The following is a 20,012-nucleotide window of genomic DNA, read 5'->3' as shown; positions in this document are numbered from 1 at the left end:
CTGCATTCAAAAGATGTAATATTATTCAGGATCAAAAACGAATTCATCCAGGAATGACCAGTGTGGTGGACGAAAATGGGTACCTTCCCGAAATATATTCGCAAACCCGAAACAAATCAAGGATAACATTCATTAACGATGGTAGAAAGTGCTTGCGTATCAGAAACGGTGGTGTGTGCGTTCACAGAAAAAGAACTAAAACACACCGTCAGTACGACACGAAACAGTATTTATTTTTTTCTATGGGTTCAAGAGATACGGTTGTATTGAAAAGACAGAAGGAAAGAAAAATAAATACATATGTTTTTACATTGTTTACCGTGTAACAAAAGTGTATACAATTATTCATTATTTAATACATATCTAACATTGGCAACTAAAAACACAATCGTTACACAATGTTTGCCATTTCGAGATTCAGGTTCGGTTATATTCATCGAACCCGAAATTAGTTTCAAATTCCTGCATTGAATTCAACGTTCATTCATCTTTTGAAATAATATTGCAGCAGGCGTGCTTCTTCTTGTGTTGTGCGGTGCTCTTGCTTTGGAATATACAAACTGCTCATTTTCATCACCCCTCTCTATGAAGCAGCGTATTCAAATCAATAAATGCATTAGAACCGATATGTGGGGCCTTTGATCAAATCCAATATGAAACACAAGATAGGAATATATAGAAAAAGTTTTAGTTAGAGTTAAAAATAACATAACAGGCGTAGGTGAAGGAGAATGAGGAAGCAGAGTGAGGAGCGTGAGAGTGAGCATAAGGGGGTGGGGTGGGGATGAGTATTTTTTTTTCTCATTTCGTCAAGTTTTGATCTCGACACTATAAACGTACAATATTCGTCGAAAAAATACTTCCCTTCGACGTCGAAACGACGTCGTTTCGACGTCGGTTGCTAAGCGTTTTAAGCGTTTTTTGTCGGTTGGGAAAACAACATTCCTATCCGTTTATACGGTTCGCTCCATTACTGTACGCTCTCGTTTTGCAAATGTCACAACATCACCCACACACATGCACGCCTCGTTTGACAGTCGCTCTTTACACACGGAGAAGAACAACAAAAATGTCGAATCGCTTCACTGTTTACTAACTGTGCAATTCATGTAACTTCGCGATTGTACGTAAAATTAGCTATTTGCACATCCCGTCTATTGTTTCGCGACGCTACCGTAAACGGCCTGCACCAACAACCGTGCGGGTTCATTGGAAACAGCATGTGGATCCCACCGAGAGAATGTTCGATGCCATTCGCATTATGGTACGTATAGGTGGCTGGAAGGTGATGGTATCTCCCCTGTGGTCTGTGGCGCAGTTGCATTGCCCAGCATCAACGCTGTCCACAGGGGGGTGGATGATTCAGATTGATTATCGCACATGATGTGACTAATGTTGCTTGTGCGAAAGATAAACAATTCCTTTCTCTCGGATACTTTTACTTTGGAGATCATGTTTTTTATTTGTGACTATTTTTTTGTTGTGTTTTTTTAAAGGGTGAACGAAACAACGAAAGTTACATCCCGCTATTTCCTGTTGCAACATCGCAAAGGTCATGGGGGATTGCGAGGATTCTCCTCCATGCTGGTGGGAACGTTAGACAACGTTCTGGACACGAAACCATCCCCTTACAGAATTTTGCATTACCAGCCTTCGACGGGTTTATGCTATGGTAAGTGGAACCAGCGCATATGAGTCTGTGTGTGTATGCATGTACGTGCGGTTTAGTACGAGATGAGCTTATCAAATGTGAGCAAACCAGTCCAGACTCGAAACAAGCTAAGCGATAAGCAACAACCGTCCCCGTTTGAATGGATGTGCCTTCACCGAAGCATCCTTTCCGTCGACGTACATAAGAAGGGAAAGTCATGTCATACTTTTTTTGGTTACAATATTCCTTTTTCATTCTCTCCTCCTAGAAATTGCTGCTGACATCACACTGGAAGCGATTATGCTGGATTGGGATTGGCTAGCGAAGAACTTGTTTCGCGTAATCAACGAGATGGAAACGGAGGAAGAGATCACCAACTTTACCATCTGCAAGATCCAATCGCTACTCGCACACAGCTCCCGGCCGGCCGAAGAACAGAACGATCCAACCAGCTTTCAAGTGGCGGTGTGCAAATTTCGCGAAAAATTTCGCATGCCGGAAGATGAGAAGCTTGTCAACTACTACTACTGTAGCTACTTTCGTAAAATACCACGCCAGGGTCAGCTGTACCTGTCGCTCAATCACATCTGTTTCTACTCGTACATACTCGGGTCGGAAAGTAAACTGTGCTTCCGGTACAACGAGCTGACGGATATCAAAAAGTCGGGCAACACAATAACGGTGCGGGCGGGACAGCAGGGTAGCAAGGAGTACACGTTCGTGTTTCTCTACTCACCGGGCGAAGCGTACCAGCTGATCGAACAGCTCAGCAAGCTGACGATGCAAAAAATGATACAAGATCCGGACCGTCCGATCGTTGATCACGATCCGGTCATCCTGAAGAAGATGGAAAAGAACGTTGCACAGAAGACGCAGCTGTTGCGGGACCTTACGGCACGCCAGCAGTCGGACGAATATCGAATACACTTCCGGGTGCCAAAATCGGAGATACTGGACGGGATGATAAAGGCATCCCTGTGGGCACCGTATACGAAGAAACACGTTAATGGGGTGCTTTATCTGTCACAGAACTATCTGTGCTTCAAGAGCGATGTTTCCGCGATGGTGGCATTGGTCATACCGTTGAGCAAGATTGTTGTACGTTGATGTTTTTGTAATTTTGTAATGTTTTTTTTTTATATTACTAATTTGACCCGATTTGTCATACTTTTTACAGAGCGTTGAAAAGAACGACGATCCACACAATCGTTTTAGCAATCGGATCATAATAACCACATCGGACGGCAACATCTTTGTGCTGCAGCACATTTTGGATCGAGAATTTTTGATAAACAAAATCTCGGAATTGCTGTCCAAAACCGTCCTGTAAGTTCTTTCTGTTCTTGAAGTATTTAATTTTATTATAAATTTTTACAATTGGTCGTATTTAATTCTAGACCCGCGTCACGTGTCCACGATGATCTGGATTGGATAAAACAGGAACCCTTGATGTATCTCTACAAGGATCCAAACAATCGTGCGTTCGATGATTTACAAGCTGAAAAGGTAAGCGCATAGAAGGGGAGATTTAATTGGAGGGGATTGAGGGTTCGATGTAATTGTCTATTTTTGTAGATGAAACGCTGGGATGAACATTTTTCCCTATATGGACGAGGCATCTCTATGTTTCGAACAACCGACACAATTAACCTCGTAATCGAAGGCATTCCGGATCAGTTGCGGCGTGAAGTGTGGCTCATCTTTTCCGGTGCAGTGCACATGAAAATGATGCAACCGAACCTTTACCAGGAGCTGGTGGCGAAGGCAAAGGACCAGAGCCCGGTATCGTTTGAGGAGATCGAGCGTGATCTTCACCGATCGTTGCCGGAACATCCAGCCTTTCAGACGAGTATCGGCATCACGGCACTGCGGCGGGTACTGCAGGCGTATGCACTACGAAATCCCGAGATTGGCTACTGCCAGGCGATGAATATCGTTTCGTCCGTGTTTCTCATCTACTGCGATGAAGAGGATGCATTTTGGATACTGTGCTGCCTTTGTGAGTCACTGCTGCCCGACTATTACAACGATCGGGTGGTAGGGGCTCAGATTGATCAGGGTCTGCTGGATGAATTGATTTCCGGCCATTTACCGAACCTGCACGTAAAGCTGACCGAGCTTGGTATGATACGGATGATTTCCCTCTCCTGGTTTCTTACCATCTTTCTCAGCGTAATGCCATACGAAAGTGCCTTGCACATTATTGACTGCTTTCTGTGCGACGGGGCAAAAGTGATCTTTATTGTAAGTGAACCGTGTGTTTGCTTTTGTTGGTTTTATGTTTCGTGATTCATTTGTTCAACTTTCGCATCTACAGATAGCTTTAAAAATTCTCGAATGGAACCAGGAAAAGTTGCTGAACTGTAGTGACGATGGGGAAGCAATGCAGCTGCTGTCCAACTTTTTAATGGGCATCTTTAACGATGAAGTGCAACGGATCAAGATCGAGGACAAGGAAAAGCAGCAAATAAAGGTATGAAAGGAATTATATGAGCTAAAATTGTTTATAAACTTATCTCGTTTGTGCATTTAATCTTTTACCAGAGTCAATCGGTACAGACGCTCATCTACGAAGCATATCTAAAGTTTGGAAAGGCCATAACATCACAAAAAATCGAAGAACTGCGCAATAAACATCGCCGACTGACTGTCCATCAGCTGGAGAAAGATCTGGAAAACAGTGTGATAAAAAATTATAAAGACAATGGGTAAGGATCGATCGTGAAACACGGCGCGGTGGGAGCACACTAACAGCGAGGAACTATTGCATTTTTATTTGTAGTTATTTCGATGGCGATGAGCTGCGAATGCTGCTGTGCTACACGAAGGATGAGAAGATTAGTTTAAAAAATCGCTCGCGGCCAACCTCGGTGAATGGTGGCGAACCCGTGTACGATGTCACTGTGTTAAACGACGCAAAGAAACGGTTCCGCGACAATCGGTACGATTGCTTCCGAGTGGATTATGACACGTTTCGTAAGTTGTTCGTCGATCTTACTCCGTGGGGTCACTGTCAGAATATCGATATATCTGAAAAGCTGTTCCGGGTAGGTAGTGATGGAACTCGTATTAAGAGGAAATGATATTGTGAGCGGAATGTATATATTTTACCATTTTCATTTTTCAGCTGATGGACAAACAATCGTGTGGTTATCTCGAGTTCAAACAGCTGATCTTTGCTATTGGCATCATTTGTTCGAAGCGAGCGACGGAAAAGCTGAAATTGCTGTACATTCTTCACCTCCCACCGTTATTAACGGCCCAAGAGCTGGAATCTAGCAGCGCCGGTGAATCACGCGACTCGGACACGGAAGTGGCCACCGAAGCGGAGAGCTTCTTTAGCGACAATCCCCTCGAAACGCTCAAATCGCTACCATCCCCAATAGATATAAGTTTGGAGGCGTCGTCGGATGTGGAAAATCTGTCCCTGTCCCAGTTCAATGCCACCACACCGAACTTGTCGATGGATGATTCCCATTCGCACAACGCAGAAACATCGTCCATATTTTACGTTGAGCTGCCGGTGGCTAGTACAAGTGGTGGTGCCGGAGCAACGAGCAACGCGTCCGGGGCGAACATCGGCGAAGCAGAATCGTTCGGTTCCCGATCCGACATTAGCGATCTGGGCTTTCAGCGGTACAGCAGCCTGGATGAAACTACAAGCCGCCGGCACGAGGCACGTAGTATCAGTGGGCTGCGCATCTTTCTAGACGAACCCGATTCGAACTTTACGTACAAAACCATTCCCAACATGACACAGAAGAACTTCATCTCACTGTGGACGACGCTGCTAGAGATTTTGAACAAAGAGCGCAAAGTGACCGATCAGGAGGTGCAAACGTCTTGTAAGGATCACTCTTGTTTTGAGTTCTTGCACACTTCTATTAGTAACATTTATGCAAACGTATGCTTTTAGATAAAACACTAATATCGCTTGGAGAGGATGCTCTCGTGAGCCGGCGGGACGATAGCAACGATAGCTTCACACAGCTAGCAATGGAAGGTGCCGAAGTGGTAAGTGATGAACAAGACTGTAATTCTTCTCTGCCAAACATTTTACCGACACCACCCTTACGACTGTTTTTCAGTTTGACCCGAATGGTAACCCTTCGTCCTCCAGCTCGGAACGTACGCCGAGACACAGTTCGGCAAATGCTCCACCGGAAGCGATCTGGGAAATTTCACTCAACCAGTTCGTGGCCACCGCCATGTCTGTCGGCATTATCGAGGAACAGTTTTCGCTACCATTCTCGATCAAATCGCGTGTCGAGACGTTGCAGAAAAACCGCCGAAAGTGCAAAAGCTAGATCTGTCTCTCTTAAACCTTTCCCACGCTTCCTCTTCCCTTACGCGGCGTGTGTGTTTGTGTGTATCTCTTATCTCCCTGTGTCTCTCTTTATTCCTGCGGAGTAGAACAAATGCTAAGTTCGATCCTTACCGGCTTCCTATTTTTTCACCCCTGTAGGCAAAATGTGTTACTGTTAATGTGCGAATTGTTGCCCTAGCTGGCTGTTGGTCCTACCTTGGAATCGACAGGTGCTAATTGTTGATCATTGTGGCTAAAAGTTGTTATAGAGTAAATCGCATCGTCTTCACATGTTTGGTTAGAATGAAAATCTTTTCTGTAGTTTCATTTCATTCCTCTGCGCAGTCCTATGAAGTATTGTACCTTCTCCCGTGCTGCTCAAACAAAATGCCTTTTTTCTTTAGTTATATAAAAAAAACTCCGATTGCATAGCAAAACAGACAGCACTGTGAAGAAACTGATTGTTAGTTAGTTTACCGAATGGAAAAGGAACGTGAAACGAAGCACTAAGTACGAAATTAGCGAGCAATATTTTAAGGGGCTTTTTTCTCATTCTGTGCGGCAATCGGTTCCGCTTGGATGCGACTATTATATACACATTCTATAGGAAGCTATTTTACGAGAGTAAATCAAGTGATTATACGCGAAGATATTGTCCACTCGTTTGCTGTTTTATTCGACATCCGAATGTGTTAAAGTGAGTGAATTAACAAAAAACAAAGCTTAAGCACCAAAATTGAATCGATGCTGGAATAGTCACGAATGCCACAAACGTGATACGTCCCTTGCCGACCTAGAAGAAAGCTTCAGTTTGAATAGGAGAAAGATTAACAGAACAAAAAACGCAACAATATGACATTTCTGGATTTCCATACGCCTGTTTTAATTACTTGCTTACACTATGATAACAGTAGATGTTTTGTTTTCTTACTATCAACTACGAAAGATATTAATGCACTATTCTATAGATAGCAGAAAATGCTTTGCTTATTGTAAGGTTGTTTGTTTGTCTGTTTATTCTTTTTGCAGTTTGTTGTTTTGAGTTCCCCTTCGCGGTGCTAGTATAAATCGCACATAAATTGATCACTTTACGGTCTATCCACCGGTCATTGGATAGTTGTATTGCTCTGTTGCGGTCCATACACATGCCAGCTTACGTACACCAGCTGACGACAAGTTGCTGTACCTATCCTGAAGAGCTTGTTGTGAAGGTGTTTCCTTGCTATCCTCTAGAAAAAAGGCTAATGTGCCCGGTCTAATCAAACATACAACGAGATAAATACGCCCCCAAACGGTGCAATAATTTAAACTCAAAGCGCACGAGTAAATGCTGGGAAAATGGTGTGTTATAATAAATTAAAAGATCATACATCATACCATACAGTTTGTGACCACATTTACTTTCCGTTATTTTCCGTTGAGCATGGTGTTGTTATTTAAAAGGAGATATACAGTCAGCATGTTAAAAAAATAATATATTTTTTTAATGTTCATTCTTAGGTCGAAACGCATATGTTCAGTTTGTTTTGCCTTAATAAATCTTTCAAATCGGAACCTAAATTTTATTCGTATGTTCTGTACACAATTTACTAGTACTTGACGAGAGTTTTTGAATATTGGTGATCATTTCAGTTAAAAATTGCTTTTTCAGCTTTAGACGTTTGCTATCTGTTCATAAATTAAAATAAAAAAAAAATTCTGGCCAGCTTCCGAATGTATATCTCCCCTTAAAACGATAGCTTACAAATAAAATCTTTATTTCTGCCTCTAATGCCCAAACTAAATTCTAACAGCGAAGATCGCTGGCATATTAAATGAGTAACTCGTTAGACGATTACGATTAATAGGGTTTCAAGTTTTGGAACATTCTTGCCATTCTTCCGGAGATGGATCTAGGCGATAAATTAAGCATATGTGTAGATCCGTATTGAAGCCTCTTTAAAAAGGATTCTTCGTACGCTTGAGACCCAAACACGCATTATTCTGCGCACGCTCATATGCCCGTTTGCTATCAATAAATAATATTTTAAAAAACAAATCGCTTAGTTACTGAACAAAAACCTCATTGCAAATTTTTCAACTCAACTGACAACTTATCGCTACAAACAAGAGGAAAATGCAGTTGTTTTTTTTTACCGGAATACATTAACACCTCCAATGCGCAAAGTTACTTAAACAAAGTGAGAAATAAAAGCTCGATAGTTGTTGCACTGGATTGGTTATTCTTATGTTATTATCTAAATTATAAGCATATAGCGATAAAAAGATTCGATGGGCGAAACCAACCGAGCAATTTAATTAAAAACTACATTATCAAAATGTATGTATGGTACCTTCATTAGAGAGAATATTTTGCTGTGGAGAAAGTAAGCAACAAAATCGAATAGCAAAATAAAAAGAGAGAGGTGTGGCATGTAGGAACGGAATTTCTCATTTAAAATATATCTATTTTAACGCAGAGATTTACGAAATTTGTAAACCGTTTTACCGCATAAAATTAAAAGCATGTCCTTTCCCTTAGCACGCTTTATGCTAACACTGTCAGCAAAGCGCACGGGGAAAGGATCTGAGAATTGTGGAGGAGAATTATCCTATAGGTTCATATTTGCCATCAAAACGCATCGAATGTTGCTGGGTTTTGAGAATATTAAAAATTGTACGCTTAGCTCCACATTAGCATTAAATGTTATCCCACTTGTAGCCTCTGCCCTTGTTCTAACATCGAAAACTTCCCCTAAACGTCTATATACATGCACAAACCACACCTTACACTGTTAAAAGGAGTAACTCCATTCGAAATGGTGATGATCGTTCTGACCTAATGCAGCCCATTTCAATACCCTTAGCCGCTCTAGAAGGCTACCTTACGTTGCGTAGTATGTACATTATTTTCCCTTTATCCCTCCTGTTTTCCTGCATGGCTGCTGCTTGGCTTAGTCCACTACTGGCTGACGACCTAAAACGTTAGGCTTGTGCCCTAGCCAGATAGTAAGTGTGCTAGCAACACCATCGTGGATCACACATGGTAGCCGCCACCAATACAGAAAAAAGGTACCTATCGTTATTGTTTGATTTCCGTTTTTTTTTTGCAAATTGCAGAACTTTGGCCACATTCCCCTTTTTTTCTGGTAAAGAGCGTTATACATAGTAGAAAAAAACCATTTCCCAACATAGCCAAAAATGCATCGCTCATTTTTACAGGTACAAGGAAAATACGTAAGACGATCGACGTCATATGATGATCGTAGTAAAAATACTATCTTGCTGCTTAATTGCTTAGAAGATCACCGACTCGTGGTTGTTGCTGTTGTTGTTGTTGTTGCTGCTGCTGCTGCTGTTGTTGCTGTTGCATGTCACGCGTTTTGAAAAAACCCTCCTCCGTCTTGCACTCGCGTATGGTAACCGTCTCCAGGTTAACAGTCACATCCGTAATAAACACCTGGTTGGTCGTTTGCGCCTTCGGAAGCCAAAGACGGGGTGGAGCCGCCCGCGGCGAAAGAGTTAGATTGCTGACATGTTTGTTTATATTGTTATTGTTTATGGTTATATGCATATTGTTGTTAGTGTTGCTGTTACCGTTGGTCAGCGGAAATGCGTCGTTATGTAGTCGCGCGTTGGCACCATTAGCTGCACCGTCCTGCTGCTGCTGCGGTTGTTGCTGCTGCTGTTGCCCAGCAACCTGACCTTCTAAAGGGTTTGCTTCCTCCCTGCCGGCCGGCAGTCCGCCCGCCGCTACTGCTGCTGCACCGCCGGGAAGCGCATTGGCTTCGGCCGGTGGCGGAATGTTCGATTCGGGCCGGGAAGCGGGCGTATCGGGTGATAGCGGAGCAACCGCTTTCAGATCCAACTTGCTGAAAGTTGCACTGATCGGCGTGACGGTGGATCCGGATGCAACCGGTCCCGAACCGGACAGCGGACTTACTTCAAGCCGCTGGGCCTTCAACAGACCGCCGGGTGATTCGTCACCAGGCGAAGATGTTTTTATGGTCACACCAACTTTCCCACCCTTCGAAAGCACTTCGGCCTTTCGCTTCGTACCGATGACATCCTTATGGCTCAGCGGTTGATCATCGCTCGAGTTGGAGTTGGTGTCAAGATCGTTTCCCAGCTCGGCACGATCGGTGGATATCGAGATCTTCAAACTGGGTAGTGGTTGTACACCGCCGGATGGAACTACCGATCCACTTCCAGCAACCGATGGTGATGCACTGTCGCTTCGCTCGATCCCTGCCGTTGTCGCCGCGTGTCCCGATGCAGTTGATTTTTCTTTCGTCGATGAACTGCTGCCAATCGGACTGATGCTATTGTTTCGTTTTGTGCTTTCGGTAGTACCGGTGTTCGTGCTGCTGCTTGATACGGCACCCGCACCCGTTTCCTTTTCCTTTTTAGATCCTCCTTGGTGATGTTGTTTATCTTCACGATCTTTCCGACCGGCGCTCGATGATGGTTCCTTACGTTCGTCTTTCTTCGGCGGATCCGGCTCGGATGTCGGGCCCATTGTACTGGTCGGTTCCTCATCCTCATCCGAGTCCTCGATTATGGCCTTCTTTTTGCGCTTCGGTGTTGACGAGCCACGTATAGACTTCTCGAATATTTCTATCAAACGCTGGTCGAGAATGTTTTCCTCCGGTTCCCAGGTATTGTGCCGCTGGCTCCATCCTTTCCATTTCACCTGGTATTCTGCTTTGCCCTGTTGAATCGGAATGTAGAAAAACACGCACATTAGATTACGAAGGTACATGTCATATTTATTTTTTTGGGTGTTACGGTCTGTGGTTTATTGTCCAGTTAGTCCTCGACTAGGGTTTTACATTTTTGGTAGGCAATTCCCTCTAAGAAACAGAATTATCCCGGTCATAAGTATTTTTTTGAATAATTCTTTATCAGTACCAGATGATATTTGGTGAGGAATGGAACACAGCAAAAGGATTCCACAATCCAACGGTCGTGCTTATTCAAGAACTGACATCTAAGATCATAAGGGACAACATCTAAAGTTTTTTTTTCATTGCAAACAAGAAAAGCTAACATTTAATTTTAAATTCGAAGAAACTAGTATTTATGATAGTAACAATTCAATTAAATGCTTTGACTTCGAGTGAATGAGATTTGAAGATCTAACAGACATCAACCATTTCTATTTATTTTGTTCTTTGATTTGCTTCTTAATCGGTTTCGTTTAGCCATTCACGCATGAGTAAGTAGTTTAACTAATTCGTAATCTAAATCCCCGAACGTGAGTCAAATCGTGGATGAGTTTTAAAACCTCTTTGTGCAAATTAGAAAAAAAACTAGCTCATTGGTGGGATTTAAATCACTCATTCATTCAGCGAAGAGTATCCGGATATATGCTTCCGGATAACAACAAAAAACATATTAGGAAAAAAACCACACCATAAATAATTAATACTATATTGCATTATTGCATTACAATGTGACAAAGCAATAATAATAATATTTATTCAAAATCAGCATATACTGGTGAAAGTACTTTTTCTTTTTCAACAATTGCTAATTTGGCCTTGGCGTCGGTCAAACCATTATTTTATTGTCAATTATTGAAATGGCTGCAATTGAAAAAAAAAATACAACGTCATAAAATGAAGCATCACCACATGCAGGTGAAAAAGGTAGAAATTGCCCCATCTTGCGTGCATGTGTGTGCTGGAAAAACTAATACGCAGTATGTTATTTTTTTTTTGCTACACCGGACACACGTGTACACCCCGAGCACTTTCGTTTGGTGTCGTGCGGCTAAAAATTGTCTGCAAAAAAAGGATCCATTAAACGAAACAAAACAAACCGGCACCGCCGTTACCTTTGCCGGAGTGTATCCCTTTTTCCTTATAGTGTTACAAATGCATCAGCGGGCGGTCAAGAGGGCTGGGTTGGGACAAGAGAGACACAGGAAGGTTTTTAAAATGTGTGGGCAAACGACGACGCATCCGGCGTGTACCGGCTTCCTACAGCGTGAGGGAGAAAGCAACAAAGCACAAAACGGAGTCGCAAAAAGCTGAATACGCCGCCAGAATGTACAGGGAGATGTACACACAAGCTACACCATCGCTTCTGATGCATACTCCACAGTCACAGGGAAAACCAGTCAAGGTCAGCTGCATTCGCAGAAAAGCGGCCTAACGCTTGTATCTTGCTGTTTCTCTGTCTCTCTCTCTCTCGCTCTTTCTGCTACATACACCGGTAGTTATATATCGCTCTCTGTTCAACTATTGTAGAGCAACCCGCTGGTATTGGTCGCATGCAATTTATGCTACGCGAGTGTGATCATCGTTCGAGATCGCATCCGTTTGCGGGTGTGTGTGTTTGTGTGTATGTGTGTGAGTTAGTTTCGCACATCTTCGCCAATATCGCAGTGTGCATACGACGCGACCACCACCTGCCTACTTCGATTGTTTGCTTACGCTTAACGATACCGGCAGTGGTAAAATTATAGTAAAAATTCCCAAAAAAGAAGAAGAAGAATTGGTGCACGTTTTGGTGATGCACCTTGCGTTCGTATTCGTCATTTAGCAGAACATGAAAAAAACAGGCAACATGAAGACAAATACTTTGCCGCCATGAAACATCCGGTTCTTCAACGAACTCATTCCTTGTCTGTTCGTTACGCACACAAACATGCATACACATAGAAACGGTTGATGACGTAATGGGGATGCGATTGTAAACATTTTATGTTTCGATGCAGAACGGACGCATTTTCTTAGCAAGCCACCATGCAACCACTAGGGAGGTACCGCCATACTTACCGCACGGACGCGCTTTTTCATAATCTTCTCCGCTGCATAAACCCGATCATCACCACCGTTCTCCATCTTGTAGCTTTAGGCGTAACACAACACCAACCCTGGTTATGATGTTCTAATCCTTTTTTTTCTTTCGTCTTCTCTGTACACCTCTTAGCGGTACACTGTCACCTTTCTCTAATCCAGCACGTCCACCATAAATTGCCCGTCGGTTCGTCCCGGTGAGATTGTTCAACCTTTCTATTCGTATTCCTCTTTCGCGTACGGTGATTATTATTGCTTCACACTTAATTCCTTATTACACCTCGCTGTGGGAGCCGCTATACCAGCAGTGGAAATTTTTTGCAAACTTAAGACAACTGCACACACACACACAAACACACTCACACATACGCAACGACGATGTACAGCAACCAAAGGGGAATCTTCTTCGTATGCACTTGTGTGATGAGATTATCGATTACTTCGCCTTCACTGTTTAGTCACCTTCACAGTTTGCGAATCGGTATAACTGATCAAACGCTTTAAATATTGCATCATACAACCATTTCCCTGCGGGAAATTGAATTGCTGTTTCCCTTCGAGTCGCACTACCGCTTTGCTTTTGCAGGCTCGCTTCTGCAATATATAGGTACGGCTTGTATTCTCAGCTATACTTTAACCAAAACAAACTTATAAAATACAAAACAACTTGCACCTCGATACGATTACGGTTTACATTTTCGAATGTTTACCGATGATAATATTGCTGTGATCCGTACGGCACATTCCAGCAACTCCTCGGTCAAGCGTCTAAATTTGCGTTTTGTTACGACCCAAACAAAAACTGAACTGATGTTCTTTTTCTATCGCGACATTTAGAAAAGTGCTACAGCATGGGCTACATTCACGCACTCAGCAGATGGCTTTTGGGATAACAGGGTTGCCTGTGGGAGTGTAAGCAATGATCGCTTGGATGACAAGAGTGGAATTTGTGTTTCTTTTTGTTTGCTGTTGTTTTTCCAATAGATTTTCTTTTTGTATTGCTTATCATTGTTTCATTCAATTTATAGCAGTCATATTAATCACAAATTCTAAAAAAAAACACTGTGTTTAACCATTTTTTAGACTCAATTTTTTTCATTTGTGGCAGTGAATTTTTGACATGCTGAATTGAACATGCGGTGTTTACGTTTTCCTTTTTCCATTTGTTTACATCCCTGTTTTAGTGCAAATTGTTCCGAAATGTTCGATCACGCTATTGCTAAAGCTTGTGTTAAAAAGGATTGCCTGCAAAACTTCTGGAAAGCAATCGATATTTATCTGTTCAAAACGCACGTCATAAACAAAAAGCTGTTTGGTGTTAAAAATGTAGCAATTCTACCATTCACAAATGATTCCAAGTCGGTGGTATCGTGGGACAACGCACTAGATCAAATTGCGGAAACGAATCCCGACTGTTTTGAGGCAGAAACTCGAAAGATTCTCGTAAATCAAGGATATAAAGTACAGGAAGGACAACCAGCTAGTAGCTCCATCGATTATCTGTCGCAATACGATCATGATGGAGTGATCGTGTTCAATCGTTTATTGCCAAAAAACATCGGTGTCTTTCATCCAATCGATGTTGTTTGCTTGATCGGTAAGTGTGGAATTGTTTTCGAACCTAGAGACAGGTTTTGCATTATCTAATGATGAATTAATAGATTTTAGATCGTATCGTGTGCAGCTGCAATGCCTTCAGAAAGATAAGGTTACCAGTTTATTTCCAACATTTCCCTTCTCGCTAGAAATGTCGCAGACAGAACTTTCAATCCGTTGCCGATCTAGCGATACTACCGACGAACGATCGATTTTTTGGCTGCGGGAAGTTCTGCTAGAAAGGATGCACAAATGGATGGAATCGAGCATTCCCACTGATTCGACTGGAACGAGTACCGCTTCAATTCGATCCCTTGCTCTTGTAGACAATTTGGAGGAGTACAATTGTTTGTTTAACGAATTGAAACAAAAGTATGGTTTATCGATGGTATCCATTTGGCCGGAGTGTACCGATCCTCAGAAATTTGTCTTTGAAGACATCGCAATCGCAGCGTATTTGCTTATGCTGTGGAAAAAAGAGCGGACTGCCAACGGCACCGACAATCTCCAATCCTTCGTAGATATTGGATGCGGAAATGGGTTGCTGGTCTACATTCTCGCATCGGAAGGACACCGAGGGTACGGTATCGATTTGAGGAAACGCAAACTGTGGGATCTTTATCCAGCCGAACCGAAGATTGATTTGCGCGTTGAAACGCTCGTACCTTCGAATGCTTCCTTGTTTCCCACCATCGATTGGATCATTGGCAATCATTCGGATGAGCTGTCGCCTTGGATTCCGGTCATAGCAGCACGAAGCTCTTACAGATGTCGATTCTTTCTGCTACCCTGCTGCGCTTACGAGTTCGATGGACGTAAATATCAACGACAAAATGGTGCTCTTAGCCAGTATGGAGACTTTTTAAATTATGCTGCCGAAATTGCAGGTGTTTGTGGGTTTCACGTAGAAACCGATCGTTTACGAATACCAAGCACCAAACGAACTTGCCTGATTGGCAATAAAAGAACGTACGCTGAAACGGAATATGAACGCATTGACGATAAAATAAAAGCATTCATCAACGAGCGGTCGAAAGGAGTAGATGTGAAGGACACATTGGTGCAAACTGGAACGGAAGATAGTTGGTCGGCAAATTTCAAACCTAGGGAAAGTGTTGAAAAGGTACGAAACTGTACGAAAATCGATCGATCCGTGGTGGAGAAGATTGTTACGATTGTGTTCGAAGAACTACTTGCAAAGCGACGGGTTCCGGAAGAATTCGCCACACGTAACTGGAACGCTGGTGGAACGATCGCGTTAGAAGCATTAGTAAAAGTGATACCGCAGGAGTATTTAGTCGCTCTGAAGGCGGAATGTGGTGGGTTGCAAACGTTACTGCGGAACAATCATCAAATTTTTCGAGTGGAAAAGGGAACGGTACAACTTCGCATACCGACCAAAGTGTCGGATGTGATTGACGAGGCAGTTGTGAGAAAAATGAAGAAGGTCAAGAATTTTAAACCCGTCAATTTTAAGCAGCGGGTCTGTTGGTTTTTCACCAATCATCCGGACGGTTGCCCGTTGGTGGAGAATGAATGTAAATTTAACCATGGAAGTTGATACGGACTGGGCCTTTATCCTGTGCACGGGGTTACGGTTAGGATAGCATTTGGTATCGATCCTGTTGTATGTTGCGTGTGTTGTGTATACCACTAACTAGCGTTATGAATGAAAAAATAGTAATAAATACTAGATACACTCTAAATGCTGAAATACTTACCTCAAAGAAAAAGATCGTCGAAGACGGATTCGCCCTGTATTCCTTTACAAATTATAAAAATGAATTAAATCTGGTGATTCATGGTTCTTTTAGTAAAAAGGTTCTATTTAGTGTGACTTAAATATTTGCCACAAAGCGTAAACATGCTCCATTACTTAAATTTCCAACAAGAATATGTGTTGAAATTGTAAACCCAGATATTTCGAAAAAAAATAAAACCGTTGGATTTGAATTTTTAAATTCCCGCCGCTGCTAGCTCATGGGATTTGAGCTATCGAAACGTCAGATCTGCATCTGCATTCTGTACACGCATATAAACAATAATAATCGCGTGCCTAGTAGTGAAGTGGGGGCGAATAAATAAAGTCGCTATTTAAATACCTGTATCGTCCTGTAACGGTACAGCTCGGCTGTAAAAACTGTCCGACTAGAAGTTCGGCAACTAATTGAAAGCATGCCGGAAAGAGAAAGTATCCTGCGGAGCTTAAAATGGTCGAGTTAAAGTCGTTTGTGTTCTTCGACCTGGAGACAACGGGGTTACCTCACCTGGAACATTTCCGCACCAAAATAACCGAACTGTCCATGGTGGCTTGTGCTCGGGGCCATCTGCTAGAGTCGAGTACCGATCTACCACGCGTGACGCACAAACTATCGCTTTGCTTTAATCCATCGCGTATGATAACACTTGCATCTTCGCAATCTACAGGTAGGGTGGTGTTGCAGGGTTGGTACCTTACCGATGACCTTTAACCGAAGACTCAAACGTTTTTCCCCGTAGGGCTCTACAATGACTTGCTGGAAAAGGAATCAAGGTTCGACGAGGACGCGGGTCAGATGGTGAAGTTGTTTCTTGAACGACTTCAAAAACCCACCTGCTTAGTGGCGCACAATGGGAACAGATTTGACTTTATCCTGCTAAAGCAACACATGCTCCGGATCGGTGTAATACTGCCCACCGATTTGTACTGTGTCGATTCGCTACCGGCATTCCGTGAGATAGAGGCCGACGTGGAGAAATCCTACTACGAGCACAACGAAGGCTTAGACAGTGAAATTCCCGAGCTGGAGTATCAGGCATTACGCGTCATGGAAGAACTCGAGCAAGCTAACGATTGGCTGACGGAACGGAAAAAGATCAATGAAACCACACCGCAGAGCGGCCGTATGGAGCAAAAGTTTAAGCAAGCGCTGCGGGAGTATCTGTCGATTGTGCCGGTTACAACACAACCGTCAACACAGGAACCAGCCGATGCGTGTAATGATGATGACGGTCAAGACGGTTGTTATTCGCCCTCACGTTCTCGTAAAAGGTTGTTCGATGCATCGTTTTCCGATGATACGGAAGACGTGAAACCGTTGCCAAGCTCACAGGCTTCGAATGGCAAGAAGCGGTACAACCTCTCTGATCTATACAAACGAACTGTAGGAAAGGAGCTTACTAATGCGCACCGTGCGGAAGATGACACGGTGGCCCTGATGAACTGTGCCATTGTCCACGGTTCCCGGTTTGTTCGGTACGCGGAAGTCAATTGCGTAGCGTACGAAGAGATGAAAAGCAAATTTTAAATGTTTTTTTCCTTTGAAAGGAATTAGAAAGTCGACAATGAATTACGCAGTATGATTATTGCTTACTTATGGTAATAAGAAAACAATTATTCCATTTTTACATGAAAATACTATCGCCGGGTATTATGCAAAATTTAAATCAAATAGTGTGATTGGTTTTTTTGGTAATATATTATATTTGAATGACTCGTGTATAAATAAAAAAGGAAACAAATTGAAAACATTTTACAACAAATTGAGGGACACAAAAGAAACACTGCCCATCATGCTAATCGGATATGTTTTGCCTCTCTGTATCCCTGAAGCAAACATCCATTAGCTCCTTCATGATGGTTTCGCAGCTTTCAACGTGCTGGCGTAGAATGGTCAGCTTTCGCTGTCTTTCATCGAGCGCTTGCCGGCACCGTTCTAGTCCCTCTTCCATTAGTTGCTGCTTATCGTGGGTTAGTTTTTCGATCGCTTTCAACTTGCTTTCTAGCTCTTTGCGGACCTGTTCCATGCTTAGATCTAATTTCTTTGCCCGCTGCTGGCTGGTTTCGCGTTCGTTAACACGTTCCGCTAAAGCAACAAGTTCCCTGGCGATCGTTTCGCGCTGCTGCTGAAGCTGTTGAAGCCATTCGGTTTGTTTGGCTATTTTCGATTCTAGCGGCGAGATTTTCAACTGTACATCGGAAACCTGTTGCTCGAGGTGTACTTTCTGTTGGCTGAGACGCAGATACAGATCCCGATACTGCCGGAACACATCCGTTAGCTCCTGCTCGAGTGCCAGCAGCGTTTGTTCCAGTTCGGGATAATTACCGGACGTTAGGCTTATCTCGTTCGGGGTAAATTGAATGTCTGGTTTGACGGCGTTGGAAAAGTTGTACAGCTTGGAGTTCAGCTCAGAGGCCAAATTAATCTTTTGCTTGATCAGCCTCGACAGGGTGATCTGATGATCGGAAGATTCTTCGTCCAGACAGGCAATTGCATTACGCTTGGCCGCGATAAGGTTTCTGCTGTGTGCGATTAATGTCTGCAGATCGTCCCTTTCCTTGGTCGTCATCTGTTGGTTCGCCAGCTGTTCCTTCACTTTTTGGATGGCGTTCTCGCAATCATAGTACTGATCCTGTCGCTGATAGTATTCCTGTTCGAGACGCTCGTACTGTTTCGATAATCGTTTTGTTTCCTCCGATAGCTGCTTTACGAGACGTTGATTTTCCAGCACTTCCCGTTGCACGCCGTCAAAGCTTTGTTCGCGCGTTTTTCCCTGCGACCGATCAGCATCGATGGCTTCCAGCTGTTTCCAGATTTCCTCCGTCCTAACACGCACCTGTTCCTGTGACAATCCACCCGTTTTGTCCGCCACCAACCGGTCGACCATCGCTTCCACCTGTGCGCCAAATTCCTCCTCGCGCTTCAGATTCCACAGATGGAAGCTTTCGATGGCTGATTGAAAGAAAAACTGCGTATAGTCCGGGGATGGAAATTCGGCAGCATGATCATAGTTTGGTGCCCACTCGGACGATAGTGCTGGTGGAGCGGCAAGCTGTATCAGCCAGGAAAGCATCGTCACCACCTGATGAATTGAGTGTGGTGCACTCGGTGTTTTCAGCATCGATTTGTTCACCGTAAACGGACACTGCAGTTCTGTGATGGCTTTCATAATGTCGTCGATGAAGTTGGCCCCGATTTTATACCGACTGCCACCTATCTGCCGCAACAGGTGGGCAATGATGATGAGAAACTGTTTCATCGACATCGCCTTTATGTTGGCACGTTCGATAAACTCCTTCGGCAGGTCGGGCACGTTCGCCTGTGCCAGGTAGTCGAATACTTGGCGCGCATCTACCGGGCAGCGTTCACGTTCTATCGTGGAAGGAATTGAGAAGGGTGGGATATTTTCTGCATTCAGCACACTATGACCCATGTTTCGCAACGGCGTCCGCAATTGTGGTGTAGCACTGCTGCTGCGAGGGTTAAGGGATTTTTTCGTGGCTGTTGACGGTCCTCCCACAGGTGGCACATTAAGCCCGCGTTCTACCGATCGGGATCGACCATTTTCGCCAAACTGTCCCAAACCGGAAAGTTTGCTGGATTTACGTACAGGTTGTGCAATTCGGCTTACTCGACTGGAAAAAATGAAGAATGTCTTTGTTTTGGATGTTCATATGGAGCGTTGGACTGATTGTACTTACGATTGTGGCTTTTTCACCGATGATTGTGGGGCCGGTATATCGAATTCCTGTGTACGTCGTGGCATAGTAATACGCTTCGTAGTAGACATGGTCGCTGCGGTCCAATCAAGGAAAAGTGCAGAATAGTGAATAATTGTGTGATTATATAGACACCGAGATGCGAACGCTGCAGCGTCTTTGTAGTGTTTTCGTTTAGCTTTGAAAGTGAAGCGC

At 43.5% G+C, this 20,012-nt stretch overlaps 5 protein-coding genes across 5 annotated transcripts; 3 read left to right on the top strand and 2 right to left on the bottom strand.

Annotated features, from left to right (window-relative positions):
• Nucleotides 1-1,030: 1,030 nt before the first annotated feature.
• Nucleotides 1,031-6,605, top strand: LOC125767601 (TBC1 domain family member 9). The gene is made up of 12 exons (XM_049434357.1): nt 1,031-1,264; nt 1,497-1,672; nt 1,920-2,749; nt 2,829-2,977; nt 3,049-3,157; nt 3,227-3,895; nt 3,969-4,124; nt 4,196-4,359; nt 4,434-4,698; nt 4,779-5,496; nt 5,568-5,665; nt 5,740-6,605. The coding sequence occupies exons 1-12, from the start codon at nt 1,221-1,223 to the stop codon at nt 5,956-5,958; spliced, it is 3,597 nt and encodes a 1,198-aa protein (XP_049290314.1). The 5' UTR covers nt 1,031-1,220; the 3' UTR covers nt 5,959-6,605.
• Nucleotides 6,606-6,815: 210 nt separating this feature from the next.
• On the bottom strand, nt 6,816-13,531 carry LOC125767650 (polycomb group protein Pc). The gene is made up of 2 exons (XM_049434450.1): nt 12,722-13,531; nt 6,816-10,647 (listed from the first exon to the last, which is right to left on the bottom strand). The coding sequence occupies exons 1-2, from the start codon at nt 12,785-12,787 to the stop codon at nt 9,226-9,228; spliced, it is 1,488 nt and encodes a 495-aa protein (XP_049290407.1). The 5' UTR covers nt 12,788-13,531; the 3' UTR covers nt 6,816-9,225.
• A 330-nt stretch (nt 13,532-13,861) lies between these two features.
• LOC125767637 (probable tRNA (uracil-O(2)-)-methyltransferase) lies at nt 13,862-16,089 on the top strand. The gene is made up of 2 exons (XM_049434426.1): nt 13,862-14,339; nt 14,404-16,089. Exons 1-2 carry the CDS (start codon nt 13,877-13,879, stop codon nt 15,897-15,899), a joined length of 1,959 nt encoding a protein of 652 aa, XP_049290383.1. The 5' UTR covers nt 13,862-13,876; the 3' UTR covers nt 15,900-16,089.
• Nucleotides 16,090-16,367: 278 nt separating this feature from the next.
• LOC125767680 (uncharacterized) lies at nt 16,368-17,846 on the top strand. The gene is made up of 2 exons (XM_049434506.1): nt 16,368-16,765; nt 16,838-17,846. The coding sequence occupies exons 1-2, from the start codon at nt 16,549-16,551 to the stop codon at nt 17,623-17,625; spliced, it is 1,005 nt and encodes a 334-aa protein (XP_049290463.1). The 5' UTR covers nt 16,368-16,548; the 3' UTR covers nt 17,626-17,846.
• Nucleotides 17,847-17,893: 47 nt separating this feature from the next.
• Nucleotides 17,894-20,008, bottom strand: LOC125767638 (trichohyalin). The gene is made up of 2 exons (XM_049434427.1): nt 19,800-20,008; nt 17,894-19,733 (listed from the first exon to the last, which is right to left on the bottom strand). Exons 1-2 carry the CDS (start codon nt 19,886-19,888, stop codon nt 17,894-17,896), a joined length of 1,929 nt encoding a protein of 642 aa, XP_049290384.1. The 5' UTR covers nt 19,889-20,008.
• Nucleotides 20,009-20,012: the final 4 nt, after the last annotated feature.

This window comes from Anopheles funestus, chromosome 3RL, assembly GCF_943734845.2.
Source record: "Anopheles funestus chromosome 3RL, idAnoFuneDA-416_04, whole genome shotgun sequence".
Classification (NCBI taxonomy): Eukaryota; Metazoa; Arthropoda; class Insecta; order Diptera; family Culicidae; genus Anopheles; species Anopheles funestus.
The sequence above is the reverse complement of the archived record's forward strand: the minus strand, read 5'-3'. Positions and strand labels throughout refer to the sequence as shown.

Bases quoted from the DNA above. Each gene is read 5' to 3' on its own strand.
- LOC125767601 (XM_049434357.1), top strand. From the start codon at position 1,221: ATGTGGATCCCACCGAGAGAATGTTCGATGCCATTCGCATTATG. The intron at 3,896-3,968 runs GTAAGTGAACCG...TCGCATCTACAG, and splicing joins GGGCAAAAGTGATCTTTATT to ATAGCTTTAAAAATTCTCGA. The intron at 4,360-4,433 runs GTAAGGATCGAT...TTTTATTTGTAG, and splicing joins AAAAATTATAAAGACAATGG to TTATTTCGATGGCGATGAGC.
- LOC125767650 (XM_049434450.1), bottom strand. From the start codon at position 12,787: ATGGAGAACGGTGGTGATGATCGGGTTTATGCAGCGGAGAAGATTATG. The intron at 10,648-12,721 runs GTAAGTATGGCG...CCGATTCAACAG, and splicing joins TGAAAAAGCGCGTCCGTGCG to GGCAAAGCAGAATACCAGGT.
- LOC125767637 (XM_049434426.1), top strand. From the start codon at position 13,877: ATGCGGTGTTTACGTTTTCCTTTTTCCATTTGTTTACATCCCTGTTTT. The intron at 14,340-14,403 runs GTAAGTGTGGAA...ATGAATTAATAG, and splicing joins CGATGTTGTTTGCTTGATCG to ATTTTAGATCGTATCGTGTG.
- LOC125767680 (XM_049434506.1), top strand. From the start codon at position 16,549: ATGGTCGAGTTAAAGTCGTTTGTGTTCTTCGACCTGGAGACAACGGGG. The intron at 16,766-16,837 runs GTAGGGTGGTGT...TTTTCCCCGTAG, and splicing joins TGCATCTTCGCAATCTACAG to GGCTCTACAATGACTTGCTG.
- LOC125767638 (XM_049434427.1), bottom strand. From the start codon at position 19,888: ATGTCTACTACGAAGCGTATTACTATGCCACGACGTACACAGGAATTC. The intron at 19,734-19,799 runs GTAAGTACAATC...CATTTTTTCCAG, and splicing joins TCGGTGAAAAAGCCACAATC to TCGAGTAAGCCGAATTGCAC.